At 40.8% G+C, this 15116-nt stretch overlaps 1 protein-coding gene across 3 annotated transcripts in view; it reads left to right on the forward strand.

Annotated features, from left to right (window-relative positions):
• The window catches only part of COPG2 (COPI coat complex subunit gamma 2), a 217889-nt gene that overhangs the window by 29851 nt on the left and 172922 nt on the right, over positions 1-15116 (forward strand). For all 3 annotated transcript variants that reach the window (XM_081147032.1, XM_081147031.1, XM_081147030.1), the window contains 3 exons: positions 8697-8772; positions 13108-13200; positions 14378-14464. In XM_081147032.1, the coding sequence (XP_081003158.1) occupies positions 8697-8772; positions 13108-13200; positions 14378-14464 (256 nt within the window). The remainder of the gene's footprint in view (positions 1-8696; positions 8773-13107; positions 13201-14377; positions 14465-15116) is intronic.

Genomic DNA, 15116 nt, shown 5'->3' on the forward strand with positions numbered 1-15116 from the left:
CAGGCTCAGTTATGGTGAAGATTGACCTTTGTTAAGGAAAAATACTGCCCTAGGATATGACCATGAATTGCTTTTGGTTAAAAAGTTTTAATTTCAGACCATCCTATGTGGTTACTTTACATCTCTGAGTTTGTAAGGCTGCCGCAGGGCCCTCCCCTTAGCTTATCAGGTTTAGTATGTAGCCCCTTTTCATCCACACTGTAATATATTGAGATTTGGAGGATTCTTGTGATGGGGTGAATATGTGTGTGAGGGTCAATTTTGCCTATGAGAGGGATGTAGCCCTGCTGACACAATGATTTTATTTTAGCCCAGTGACACCTGTGTTGGACTTCTGGCTCAAAGAACTATAAAACATTTGTGTTCTTTTAAGACACTAATTGTGGTCATTTGTTATAGCAGATGTAAAAAACTAATATAGCAGATGACCATTAATTGTGTTAGCTTGGTAAGAAACCAAGGAGATGAGCAAAACCTGAAGGCAGGCCCTTCACAACTGAATATATATGGGTGGCCAGTAAGCACATGGAAATGGACTTAACGTAATTAGTTATCAGGGAAATACAAATTAAAACCTCAATGAGAGATTATTCCATACCCACTAGAATGGTTAAAATAACAAAGCCTAGCAATTCCAAAATCAAAAAGCCTGCTTCAGTACCAAGTGTATTGGAACGGCTGAAACTCAGACGTTGTAGGTGGGAAGGCAGTGCTGACATAAGAACGTTCGAACCTGTAGAGAATTTTTATAAGTTTATTTGAGCCAAACTGACGACATATGTGGGGGAACATGATCATAAATGCTCCAGAGCAGCGATTTTCAACCTTTTACATCTCATGGCACACATAAACTACTAAAATTGTGCGCCACACCAAAAAATATATTTTTTCTGATCTGACAATAAAAATAAGTATAATTTTAATTCATTCACACTGGACAGCTATTGTGTTGGTTGTCTGTTTTTTTATTTGACAACCATTGGACAAAGAGGTCAGTGCCCCTGACTAAATAATCAGGTATTGCATGTTTTAAAAATTCTTGCATATGGCACACCAGTTGAAACTCACTGCTCCAGAGAACACTTTTGCAGTTTCTTTTATACATATGAAATTAAGGAGGGAAGGTAAGGAAGATTACATGAAGGTGGGAGAAAGCAAGGTGGGGATTGGATTATAGGATAATTTACAAGATTGTGTGCTCTCTTGAGGGTGTGTTAACCAAAATGCACAGAAACAATGGCCAGGGCTTGCCTAAAGCAAAGATAAACCTTTTATTAAAAAGTCATATGCCTTGGGCGGGGCTATCTGCAATGACCTGCCCGGTTAGGAATTTGTGATCCGATCATCCTGTGAGATTATCTTTCCATAGAACCCCTTTTTCTGTCTTAGAAAAAGTGTCAGTTTCTCAAAGTTAAGTATATATCTGCTCAATGACCAGTAATTCCATTGCTAGATATTTACCCACAAAAAATAAAAATATGTGACCACAAAAAACACTACAATAATTTCATAGCAGCTTTATTTGTGATAGCCTTAAACTGGAAACAACCCAAAAGTTCATCCACAGGTGAATGGGTAAACAAATTGTGGTATATTAATACGGCGGACTACTCAGCAATAAAAAGGAACAAATCACTTACTCGGGTAACAACACAAATTTCTAAAACATTATGTTGGAATAAAAGATAACAGGGAACTCTATTTATGTAATTCTAAGGCCACCCGAAACTCAGCTGTGGTGATAGAAACCAGAAGTCTGGTGGGTTGGAGGGAATTGACTGTAAGTACGCACAAGAGAACTTTCTGATACGATGGAAATGTTCAGTATTTTATTTTGAGTGGAGGATACATGGGCGATCACGATTGCTAAAAGTCATCCAACTGAGCACTTAAGCTGTGCATTTTTATTGTGTATAAAGTACAACTCAGTTTAAAAAACAAAACAAAAACATGAAGAGATTTAGTTAAGGATGGTCAGGTATATCTACAGTCTGGTCATGCTACTTTACCCCTGTCTGATGAGACAACCCAGAAAAGAATGCATCTGAAGAATGCTTAGAATTCTGGAACTGCGTCCTGAGGAAGGATCTATCACTCACACTAGGGAGTAGTGGTGGCCGATGGAGTGGGGGTTGGGTATCAGTATGTGGTAAGTTACATCCCTAGTCTCAGAAAGTCAAATGAACAGTTCATAGACCCTGATTTAGGAAGAAATGAAAAGGTTGTAGAAACTGTTATCTGGCAGGCAGTTTTGAAGTCAATTGTTGGGATACTGAGGATTTGGGAAGGGGAGTTCAATATTCTGAGGTTCCTGAGGGAACTAAGAAGCTAAGTTCATCCACTTACTTGGTAAGAGAGAGTCCAAGCCTGAAACAGTTTTTCTACTTGAATGGGGCTGCTGTCTCTGAACATTACATATGAGGGGTCACTGCCAGGACTTGCTTTAGAACAAGAAAGGAAATGAGATTCTATTATAATTTGATTTAGCTGCCACTACAGTGAAACTTCTCTCTCACAGATCTCCAGTAACCTCTTAATTGCAAAATCCAAAAGCCAGTTTTCAGTACACATTTTACTTGACCTCTGTTTTAACACGATTAGACACTCCCTGAAGTTCTGCCATCCTTGGCTTTCAGAATGCTAGTCCTAAGTTTCCTCCCAACTCTGAGTACTCCATTTACCCTTTACAGAAGTCACTTTTGTCTTCTGCTTGTCACCTAAATATTGGCATTTTCTAGGGTTTATTTCTTGTTGCCATTTCCCAAGCTCGCCCTGTTCTCCCTCCCTCCCTCCCTCCCTCCCTCCCTCCCTCTCTCTCTCTCTCTCTCTCTCTCTCTCTCTCTCTATATATATATATATATATATATATATAAATTTTTTTTTTTTTTGCTAATCCTCACCCAAGGATATTTTTCCCATTGGTTTTTAGAGAGAGTGGGAGGGGGAAAGAGAAAGAGAATGAGAAACATAGATGTTAGAGGGACACATTGATTGGTTGGCTCCCGCATGTGCCCCAACCGGGGCCTGGGATGGAACCTGCAAACCAGGTACATGCCCTTGACTGGGAATCGAATGTGCGACCCTTTCGTGCGTGGGCCGATGCTCTAATCACTGAGCCACACTGGCCAGGGCTCCTCTTGCTGTTTGATACCTTTGCACATGTTTCTCCCTGTGCCTGTAGTTATCCCATGTCCTTTTTCAATAGCTTAAACATCATTATATGCATTGACTTACCAATTCTTGACAGATCATTGTCTCCTCTGTTGTTCTTATAACACTTCGTTTTTAACTTCTATTCTAGTATTTAACACATTGTACTGTAATGACTTGGTTATATGTTTTTCTACCTTCTCTACTGTTAGCTCCTGGAGAGCAAAACCATGTCTCATATAACTTTGTATCATCAATTGCTGGAAAAGTGCCCTGCATGTATTAGTATCCCGCATGTGTTAGACACCCATAAAAGTTTGTTGCATGATGTAAGCAAAGGATAATCCACTTTTCCTTTTCAGCCAAGGGGCACTTGAATCTTAAAGATTATTTATCTCCCCCAGCTGAAGAAAGCAGTCATACATAGGGAGAAATGTGGGTATGCTAGTTAGGTTTCTCCATATATATCTTTCCATGTATCTACATAGCTGTATATGTAGATATCCTATAGATATGTATAGACAGCCTATAGATATATGGATATATGGAAAGAAATTTATTAGGAGGTATTGGCTCACATGATTATGGAGGCTAAGTCCCATGGTCTGCTGTTGCAAGCTGGGGGCCCAGGAAAGCCAGTGGAGTAGTTCCTGTCCAAACCCGAAGGCCTGGATTCCAGAAGTACTGATGTGTGAGGGCAGGAGAATCTGACGTCCCAGCTTAAGTGGAAAGCAAATTCTCTCCTCGCCCTTTTTGTTCTGTTCAGGCCCTTGGTGGACTGGATGATGCTCGCCGGCATTGGCGAGGACAGTCTTCTTTACTGGGACTACCAGTTCAAATGCTAATCTCTTCTGGAAACACCCTTAGGAACACACCCCACAGTAATGTCTTACCAGCTTTCTGGGTATCCCTTAGCCCAGTCAAGTTAAGATGTAAAATGAACCGTCACAGTGGGTGTAACGGGTGTTGAGAACCTTTCTGTGTGCTTCTTCCCTTCCCTCTCATGCCCAGTTGACAAGGAGACTGTCCTAGTCTGGTTGGATTAATACCTATTGTTTTTTAAAATAAAATTGTGGAAGACTTTTGAGGAATGATGCCGACTATGATGCCAAGTCTTCAATCTCCCTTCTCCAAAGCTCAATGAAATGAGTAACAGTGAATGAAGGGAAGCTGGGGGACTTCCAGTTACAGCCGATATCGAGTAAGGCCACTGCAGGCTAACTCTCCCAGTGGTTACAACAAACTGTCCAGACAAGTACAAAAAGCAGTTGCCTACGGCCTCAGAAAAGTGAATACAGTAATAGCAGGTGAATATGGGGAGAGAAAACAGTAATTAATGAATAACCAGTATGGTAACAGTGAGTTTCGTGGTTATTTTTCCTCTTTATACTCTGGGTTTGACCCAAGGCTAGGGTGAATGGGGGAACTGTGTATCAGGCAGGATCAGCCAAGACAGGAGCCTGTTCCTGAGGCTGAGCACCAGATTGAGTAAAAGGCCCCTGTAAGCTGGAGAGCATGGGGGGAATCCTTGTTTGTTTTGGTTTTTCTCTAGTTACTCTCCGGTACTGCCCTGAGGCCAGCCCCATTTGTGAACCGACTTCACTATGGTGTGACCAGTGATGCAGACACCTAAAAACCCTGTGATCAAACCTGTCCCTGAGAAAAGGTGCCCTTTTGTGTGAAGAATGGGGGGGAAATGCACATTTATTTCTGTCTTCTACTTCTGACTTGAGGATCCACTTGCACAGAATTATGCAGCTGCACCGGGAACTAAAACTGAGAGAATCCCATATCCCTGACTAGAAGAACTGGGGAAAGGGGTCCTTGAGAGACAGAGTGTGGGAAGAGTGACATGCATAAAAGGCCAGGCAGAAGTTGTGATCTGAAGCTAACTGGGTGGATTGCTTGCGGAATCAAAAGTCAACATTTCCCAGAGGCTTTTACCCGGACCCAGAGTCTCATGATAATATAAAAAATGTACATCCAATATTAGTCAACCAGGAAAGTCTGACCAGTTCTCAAGGGAAAAGATAATCAATAGATGCCAACCCCCAAATAACCTAGATTTTGGGATACTTTAAAGCAGCTAATGTAACCATGTTCCATAAAGGTGAACACTCTTGAAATGAATAGAAAGGAATTGTTAGCAGAGAGCTATCTGTAAAAAAAGAACCAAATGAAAATCTTAGAAATGACAAAGTACAATATGTAAAATAAAATTCAGACTGGCCTCAATAATAGAATAGCTTTGTCAGAGGAAAGGGGCAATGAGCTTGAAGATAATTAGTGAAATAATCCCAACTAAGAACAAAGAGAAAAAAGTAAAATAAGCCTCCTGGTTTTGAAAACTCTTTTGTTGGGCGCAGCAGTCTGGGTTGACAGGTTTGTTTGTTTTCTTTCAGTCCTATAAAGATGTTGTATTGGTTGCTCTAGGGATCATTCTAGTATCATTTCCCTTCAGCCTGAAACACTTCATTTAATAATTTCCTTAGAAATATTTCATTTAATATTTAATGGTGACAAATACTCTTAGTTTACCTTATCTGAGGAAGTCCCCTTTTTTTTAAAAAAAATGTGTTTATTGATTTCAGAGAGAGGAAGGGAGAGGGAGAGGTAGAAACATCAATGATGAGAGTTATTGATCGGCTGCCTCCTGCACTTCCCGTACTGGGAATCAAGGCCGCAACCCAGGCATGTGCCCTGACCAGGAATCGAACTGTGACCTCCTGATTCGTAGATTGATGCTCAACCACTGAGCCAAACCAGCCAGGCCATCTGAGGAAGTCTTTATTTCACTTTCACTCCTGAAAGAGATTTTTAGTAGCTATGGAATTCTGGGTTTTCAGTTTCTTTTGTTTCAGCATTTTAAAGATGGTGTTCCATTCCTTGTCCTCTGACATTTGTGTTTTCTGATGAGAACTCTATAGTATTTTCAACCAAAGTTCCCTTTCTGTAATGTGTCATTTTTCTGTAATGTGTAATGCTTTCTGTAATGTGTCACTTTTCTGTAATGTGTAATGCTTTCAAGAGTTTTCCTTTATTTTTTGTTTTCAGCAGTTGTGTTATATATCTGGGTGTGCGATCCTTGGAATTTGTCTTGTATATGTTTCATTAAGCTTCTTGAAACCATAACGTTATGTCTTTCTGCAAATTTGGAAGTTTTCAACCATTATTTCTTCAAAAAAATTATTTTTTGGTATCAGTCCCTTTTCTCCTCTTCTTCAGGTGCTCTAGTGACACAGATGTATTCCCACAGGATATAAAATTAACATATAAAAATCAATCGCCTTCATGTAGACAAACAACACACAGAGTCCCGTTACGACAGCACAGAAGATTAAATACTTAGGAATAATTTTGACAATAAATGCACAAAACTTATATGAAGTAAAAAAAAATTTAAACCCTGAAAGACTCAAAGTACACTTGAACAAATGTAAAGATATCCACTGCCTTTGGATAGGTCAATTCAACATTATAAAAATTTCAGTCCTCCCTAAAGCAATTTATAAATTCAGTGCAATCCCAATAAAAAACCAATTGGCTCTATTATGGAGTTAGAAAATTTGATACTAAAGTTCATGTAGAAAAACAAACATGTAAGAATAGGTAAGAAGTAACTGGAAAAGGAAAACCACTAGGGAGTACTAACTCTCCCAGTCTGTAAATACTAAGCCTGTAAAGTTAAAACAGTGTGGTGGTACTGACACATGAACAGATAAATAGACCAATGGAATAAAATGTGTGATGGCTTTGTCATGTGCCACCTCTGCCCTGTTGATCTTCATTTTCCAGAATTCTCTGATACAAATGGAAAGTACAGAATTAGACCCAAACATATGTGGAAATTTAGTATATGACAAAGGTGGCATCTCTAATCACTGGGGTAAACTTGTACTTTTTAATACATGATGCTGGGACAACTGAGTAGCCACTTGGAAAAGATAAAATTAGATCCATATTTCACATCATACACATGAGTGAACTCTAAATGGATAAGGAATATAAATTTAAAAGTAAAACCATATAAGTACTAGAAGAAAACACAAGCGTATCCTCTTTAATGTTGGTGTAGGGAAAAGCTTTGTTAATTCCTGAGGCAATGAAAGAAAAGATTGAAAAATTTGACTATATAATTTTTAAAAATTACGTGGGAAAACCACCATAAAATATAGGATGAATCGGGTTTGCAGTAGTCCAAGTTGTGGTACAAACAGTTATTCGTAATTGATTGCCATGGTGTTCTCTACGACATTGCCATTCATTTCATGACGGAAGTGGTGTGACAGTGGGCTCATGACTAGGAGACCCAGTAGTTTTACCATATTCTGCTTCTAGGAGCAGACAGCCTAGTGCAATGATGGGATAGCCTCCTGAATGCTCACTGGCCTAGTAGGTTCCAGATAGGACCCTGTGAGGCTGGGGAATTCTCTCCCAGGATGCAGGCCTGGGTATGGTACTGCCACCACTAGGTACATTTGGTTATTTAAAAATATGTAGATATCTAAAATTAAAAACAATCTGCCAATTGGAAAGATTCTCAAGTTATGTTATTAAGTAAAAAAGAAGGTGCCAGAAGGGTGGAGACCCATTGGCATGCATTTTAATAAGTCTCTGTTGTTTTCCATGTATTTTTAAAACTTCCTTAAGAAAACATAAGCCACTGTTCACAGGGTTATCTCTCGTTGAGTGGTACTGCAGGCGAGGGGAGATGAGGGGAAACTTAGGCTTGATATTTTATACCTTTCTGAATATTTTGAAAGTGTACCTGTTATATAAATGAAGTATTTTTATAATTGAAAAAAGAACGAAGTCGAAGGACTGTAACAGTTATTCACAACTTTCTCTTCTTGGTGCCCTGATGGAGTAAGTTGGAGTTGTGGCCATTTTGGTTGGGTGAGGGGAGCTGAGCAGGGGACGAGAGGGGTAGTCATGTTGGGGGTATCGTCAGTGCATGCGGACGAGGCAAGGGAGGGTAATAGGGTGAGTAATATAAAGGCCAAACACCTCTTTAAAGTATGGATGTGGAATTTTTTGGCTCAGTCCACACACTCTGTTTTTGAAATTCAACAGAAGGGTCTGAGGTCATTGCCAGTTGTTATTTTAGAAAGCTATGGCTGAGAGAGAGACCTCACGAGTTCATCATTTGAGACCATTTCTTTTAAAGAGTTACGTCTAGTCTGATGGGTTTCAGGATTTGTGGAGGTTTCAGCCCAGGGCTCTGTATACCATCATCTTAGTTTTTTTATGCCAATTATCAGTATCTAAAATATGATTCATGTGATTATTATCTCTCTGTTACCACTAGAACATAAGCTCCGTTAGGCAAAGACTTTGTCTTGCTCACTGCTGTATTCTTAGGATTTAGAACAGTCTTTTACCCAGTAGTTTTAATATTTATCTAAAGAAGACACTCAATATAACATTTGTTGAATCAACAACTGTGTTGAGATAATTATGGGGACAATTGGAATTAGCTAGGGCTGGACTCCACAAGAGAGGACTTGACTAATTGATCTCATAGTAACTAATCTGATTTTTCTTAGTCTGACCAAGGACATGACAGGAAAGGAAGATATCTACCGAGGCCCGGCCATCAGGGCTCTCTGCAGAATCACTGATGTAAGTTCTCTTCGTTTTGCTGAGGTGTTAAAGGGGTTACTGTGTTTGTCTGCAGGAGGCCGTGTAAAGTGAGTCGGATTCCCTAGTCTGACTGAAATCTTCAGTACAGGTAGACCTCTTTAATTGGGCTTCACTTTATTGCACTTCACAGATACTGTGTTTTTACAAATTGAAGGTAAGACCTTCCACCAACAAAAAGAACTTCTGGAAGGCTTAGATGATGGTTAACATTTTTTAGCAATAAAGTATTTTTAAATTAAGGTATGTACATTTTTTAGACATAATTCTATTCTTTTTTTTAAAAATCTTTATTGTTGAAAGTATTACAGGTGTCCCATTTTTTCCCTCCAATTGACCCCCTCCACCTCGCTCCCATACCTTCCCCAGGCCTTCACCCCATTATTGACTGTGTTCATGGGTTATGCATATATGCATATAACTTCTTTGGTTAATCTCTTCCCACCCCCTTCCTTCTTTCCTCTGAAATATGATCGTCTGTTTCCTGCGTCAGTGTCTCTGAATCTATTTAGTTTGTCAGATTGTTTTGTTCATTAGCTTCTTCTTAAAGAAGACCCTTCAACATTTCCTGTAGTGCTCATCTGGTGGTGATGAACTCCTTTAGCTTTTTCTTATCTGTGAAGCTCTTTATCTGACCTTCAGTTCTAAATGATAGCTTTGCTGGGTAGAGCAATCTTGGTTGTAGTTCCATGTTTTTCATCACTTTGAATATTTCTTGCCACTTCCTCCTGGCCTGCAAAGTTTCTGTTGAGAAATCAGCTGACAGTCGTATGGGTGCCCCCTTTAGGTAACTAACTGCTTTTCTCTTGCTGCTTTTAAGATTCTCTCTTTGTCTTTAACCTTTGGCATTTTAATTATGATGTGTCTTGCTGTGGGTCTCTTTGGGTTCCTCTTGTTTGGGACCCTCTGTGCTTCCTGGACTTGTAAGTCTATTTCTTTCCCCAGGTAGGTGAAGTTTTCTGTCATTATTTTTTCAAATAGGTTTTCTATTTCTTGCTCTCTTTCTGGCACCCCAATAATACAAATGTTGGGCCTTTTGAAATTGTCCCAGAGACTCCTTATACTATCTTCATATTTCTGGATTCTTTTTTCTTTTTGCTCTTCTAGTTGGATGTTTTTTGTTTCCTCATGTTCCAAACTGCTGATTTGATTTTCAGCATTCTCTACTCTACTGTTGATTCCCTGTAAATTATTCTTCATTTCAGTTCGTCTAGCCTTCATTTCAAATTGGTACTTTATTATGTCATTGATTTTCTCAGTTATTTTCGTAATACTCTTACTAATATGGTTGAGCATCCTTATAAACAAAATTCTGAACTCTGTATCTATTAGCTTGCTTGGATCTATTTCATTTAGTTCCTCTTCTAGAGATTTCTTCTGTTCTTTCCTTTGTGACATGTTTCTTTGCCTCCACATTTTGGCTGCTTCCTGGTATTTGTTTCTATGTATTAGATAGAGTTGCTGTGTCTTCTGGAATTGGTAGAGTGGCTTTGTGTAGTAGGTGTCCTGTAGGGTCCAGTGGCTCAGCCTCCCCAGTCACCTGAGCTGGGCCTTCTAGGCGCTCCCCTGTGTGGGCTGTGTGCACTGTCCTGTTGTAGTTGAACCTTGGTTGGTGTCACTGGGATGAATTGACCCCCAGGCCAGTCGGCTGTGAGGACCCACTCCAACTACAGCCAAAGAGCTGCTGTGCTGGAGACACCCCTGTGGAGCAGGATTTACTTCAGTGGAGCTTTGGTGTTCACCAAGTGCTCCCCTTGAGTGTGTCACTCGTGGATGTGGTAGGGTTGTAATCCAGCATGGTCGAGTCTGATCACCAGGTGCACTGTCTCTGGGGCCTCCTGGGAGGTGTAGTCAGCCTGTGCCAGTGCCTTGCCCAGGGCCACCCAGCATGAGCTACACAGCAAACCGTAGTTGGCTGCTACTTGTGCTGGGCTTGGAGGTGCCCAGGAGAGGCCAAGCTATGAGCCAATGCAGCTGCCGCTAGTGCCAGCCTGGGGCCGCTTATCAAGCTGTATGGGGCACGCTGCTGCTTGTTTGAGAGATTTTAGGAAAGTCCTAAGCATGAGGCTCGAGGGGCCACTTGCACAGAAAAGCCCCTGGAAATGGCCTGGATGAGCCTGCAGGTGGGGAGGGGAGGGGCGTCCGGGAATCACGGGGCGGGGCCAAAGGTGTGAGTCACGTGCTGGCGATTCAAACATGGCGCCTGCCCCCCCGGCTGTGTGGGGAGGACTCGCCAAAGGAGCAGTGGCCTCCACCATTTCTTCTGCCTGGGAGAAAGCTGCCCCTCCTTCTCTCACCCCGACTTCAGGCAGGTTAGTTCCTCCCCAAGTGTCCCAGGTTCCTTTCAAGCTGCTGCCCGGCGCTGGGCTCAGAGGGAGCGTCCGAGTGAGTCCGTGCCGGGCCCTTTAGAGGAGCTGCTGGGGCTCCCGCACCCTTCGCGACCCTCAGCCACAGTCCCCGCTGGTTTCACAGCCCGGAGTTGTGGGGACGTCTCTTCCCGGCCCTGGAACCCTGGGCTGGGGGCCTGCTGAGGGGCTGGGACCCCTCCCTCCTCTGGAGAACCCCCACCGCCGAGATTCCCTCCTGGGTTTAATCTGTGGCACCAGGTGTGGGCCAGTGGCTGTGTCTCCGCCATTCAGCCCCGATCCGCCCGCGTCTCGTCTCCTCCCCTCCTACCAGTCTCAGTGCTTCTTCAGCTCCCTGGTTGTGGGGCTTCTGTTCAGCGGGATCTCAGGAGGCTCTGAGCGATGGTGGTTCTGCATTTTAGCTGTAATTTTGATGTGGTTGCGGGAGGCGGCGGGTGCAGCTGCTACCTATGCCACCATCTTGTTTCCTCCCCATAATTCTATTCTTGCACACTTAATAGTCTACAGTATAGTGTAAACAGAACTTTTATATACTCTGGGAAACCAAAAAAATTCTTGTAACTTTATTGTGATACTTGCATTATTGCGTGGTCTGAAGTGGAACCTGCACTGTCTCAAAGGTGTATCTGTGTAAGAGAAACAGGACCACCAGAAAGGCTCATGTGGCTCCAGGCTTCTTTCCTTTCAGATTGGTTTTTCCTTTTGCTTATTTACATTAGTCTGTTTCTTTCTCTGTTTGCTCTCATAGACTTGTTATAGTCAGGGCACATTGCTTACAAGAAACAAAAACCCATTTGAATTCAGCTTTAAAAAGAAACTTTCTTACACAATATAGAGAACTCAGAATTTGAGGTAAAACTTAGAACTAGATGCCAGAGCAATAAATAGGGCAGCTCTAAGGAATTCATTGGCAAGATTTCTCAGATATTTACTGTTATGATCCATCATTCACCAGGCTCTAGCCTTGTCGTTCTGATAGTTGAGAAAGAGAACCTGGTTAACCATCAGCCAGCCCAGTGGCTTGTATACACCTGGGTCCGAGTCAGGTGTAACCTGTTCCAAGTTCACCTTGGAACTGTGAGTAGGAAAGGTTAAAATGAAGGGCAGGCTGGGCATTGGCAAACAAATTAAATACTATTTCAGCTATACTCATGCTTGGGTATATTTTTTGTGTATGTTTGCAGTCCTCTGAAGTTTTAAAAGTTGAGCAGGATCAAATGGTATATCTGGATTCTAGGAGTGATAGAAATGCTTTTTGCTACTCAGATGTTTTATTGTAGTTACTTTTTGTTTTTAGCATTAAATTGGCGGCATAGGACTTGACGATGCTAGTGCTAGCAATAAGATTCTCTTTATCTAAATATTGATACCAGTCTGTTTACGTATCTTCATGGGCCTCCACTTTTCCAGTGCTAAGCTTTCTTCCAGTTAAATTGAAAAGAACTTTGTTTTCAGAGGATTTCATATTGAGAGCTCATTGTTGTAATATATGAAACATGTAATTATGCATCTAAAGTAGTCAGAGATTACAGTTGACTTCTAAGGCTCTCTGGGATCCATATAAAATAGATCCCCTCCACACAGAGGTATCTTCAGACTTCAAGAGCAGCTTTCATCCTCATGTAGGAGTTCCTTTAACAACGTTCCTGATAGGTTGAGCCCTACTCATGGAATTCCTCAAATTGGAGCTCTCCATTTTGAGACAGTTTATTTCATTGTTGAACAGTTATTTGTCTTCCTTACATATAAATGTTCCTCCTTGAAGCTTCCACTCAGTCGTCTGGGTTCTGCTCGATGGGATATGATTACTCTATTATATGCTGATCCTTTTTAATGCATTCTAAATATTTACACAGAAACTCATATATGATGGTTTTTGTAAATTATTTTGAAGTGGTAATCTAACATGAGTGTCTTGCTTCAACAACTTTTTTTCTCTGCATGTCATTAGGGAACAATGCTGCAGGCCATTGAAAGATACATGAAGCAGGCCATTGTGGACAGAGTCTCCAGTGTATCCAGCTCAGCACTGGTGTCTTCCTTAGTAAGTGAACAAAGACAGTGGCTGCCTACTTCTTATGCATGGTACAGTTTCTAGTTGCAAAAGCAAAGTATCACTATGATTCTCTCACAGATGAAACATTTAAAAAATATGTGTACATCTCTATTATTTTATCCAAGAATGCTTTATTTGCCAGGGGAGCATTGAGCAATTAAAATGGGCAGTTAAAAACATTAAATTTTCATGTGTTTGAAAGGTTTTGGTAATCAGAAGCTTATGTTGTACTCATAGTAAAGATGGGAGGTAAAGGGTGAGGGGAAAATAGGGAAGAAACAGGGTTGATCTCTTTATTTTTTACTTTGTAAATTTTTATTTATTTTGGGGGGAGGGGAGAAGAGGAGGAGAGAGAGATCAATTTGTCGTTTCACTTATTTATACATTCATTGGTTGATTCTTGTACGTGCCCTGACTGGGGATCGAACCTGCAACCTTGGCATCATTGTATCAAGATGATGCTCTAACCAACTGAGCTTCCCGGCCAGGGCTTTCAATCTCTCTTTTTTTTTTAAATCTTCTATTATGACCTGCACTTTTACCTCTGTCCTCTACTTTCCTCGCTGCCTGTTTCCACAGTGTCCTTCAATCCAAAGTCTTCTGTCCCACTTCTAAATTTCCTTCCAGGAAGTAGCCTTTGTTTTAGACATACCTTTTCTTTCCCTTTTTTATCAAAACAAAATTTATTCCTTACAATCTATCACACTGCATTTAATTAAAATTGATTACTAATGTGTGAATGGATTCGATCATCTGAATTACAAGAGTATCTGGTTCTGGAACATAATTGGTCAAGTTTTACAGCAAAGGATATATTGGTATTCTGTTCTTCTAGGTGAGTTTTCTGGAAATAAAACCTATGTTAACATTATTTAAGTATCATTCTATTAACTATCCATCCTTTCTCGTCCCTCCCCTCTCATTACTTCCTTTTATGCGTCTCTCCCAGCCCACAAACATACACTGTACTCACCTTTGCACTGGGGGCTTGGAGAAAGTGTTTCTGGTTTTATTGGTGCCTCAGGAATAGAGACTTGAAATACTTTATAAAGCTACAAAGTTGTTTCTTTTTTTTTTGGAAATGTATTTTGGAAAAGAAAACTAACTCATGTTTCTAAACTTCAGTGATGGTGCATTATCTATTCTCATTTTTTTCTGCATTTAGCACATGATGAAGATAAGCTATGATGTTGTTAAGCGCTGGGTCAATGAAGCCCAAGAAGCTGCTTCAAGTGACAATATTATGGTCCAGGTACTGTCATTGAATGTTTCAGCTTCTGTCCCAAGATCAACTTTCTTTAACCTGACATGGTAGGGGCAATTTATTGATTCCCCCAGTGAGTATTAGCCGAAGGCTAGTATTAAACAGCATGTTAGTGCATATCCTCAAGTAGGTATCCCACTCATTATGATCACTGCCCTGCCAGTGTTCAGTCAAAGCTGTAAGAATGTTGGAGAAAGCTGCTTATATTCAGTGGCACTTTGAGATGCTCATTCAAAAGGTCTTTCACAGTACATTTCAGTCCTTTATTTGAAAAGTAATTTGTGAAGAAGGATGTTAAATTCCAAGTAGGCATTATAAAAACAGTGTAGAGTAATTTTTACTTTGCGAAACTGTAAAACCATTTTGTTGGAAAGGTCTCCTTTTGATAGTCATTAGGCCATTCCTAAATAAAAGGAACAAGATTAAATTCTTAGCTGGCAATTTTATGTCAAGTACCCCGTTTGTATTTGAGAGGGTCCTTATTTATCCCCTCCCAGTGCTGATAACTTCTCGTGTAAGCGTATTCAGCTGTGAAGAAGACAGTAGTCGTTTTCCCCATGGGAAAGACCCTCACCCTCCTAATTCTGATCATTGTGCTTTTACACAAAGTGCCATGATGATACACGCACATTCCTTAAGC

The sequence above is a fragment of the Miniopterus schreibersii genome (assembly GCF_964146895.1).
Source record: "Miniopterus schreibersii genome assembly, chromosome: 9".
In the NCBI taxonomy this organism is placed as follows: Eukaryota; Metazoa; Chordata; class Mammalia; order Chiroptera; family Miniopteridae; genus Miniopterus; species Miniopterus schreibersii.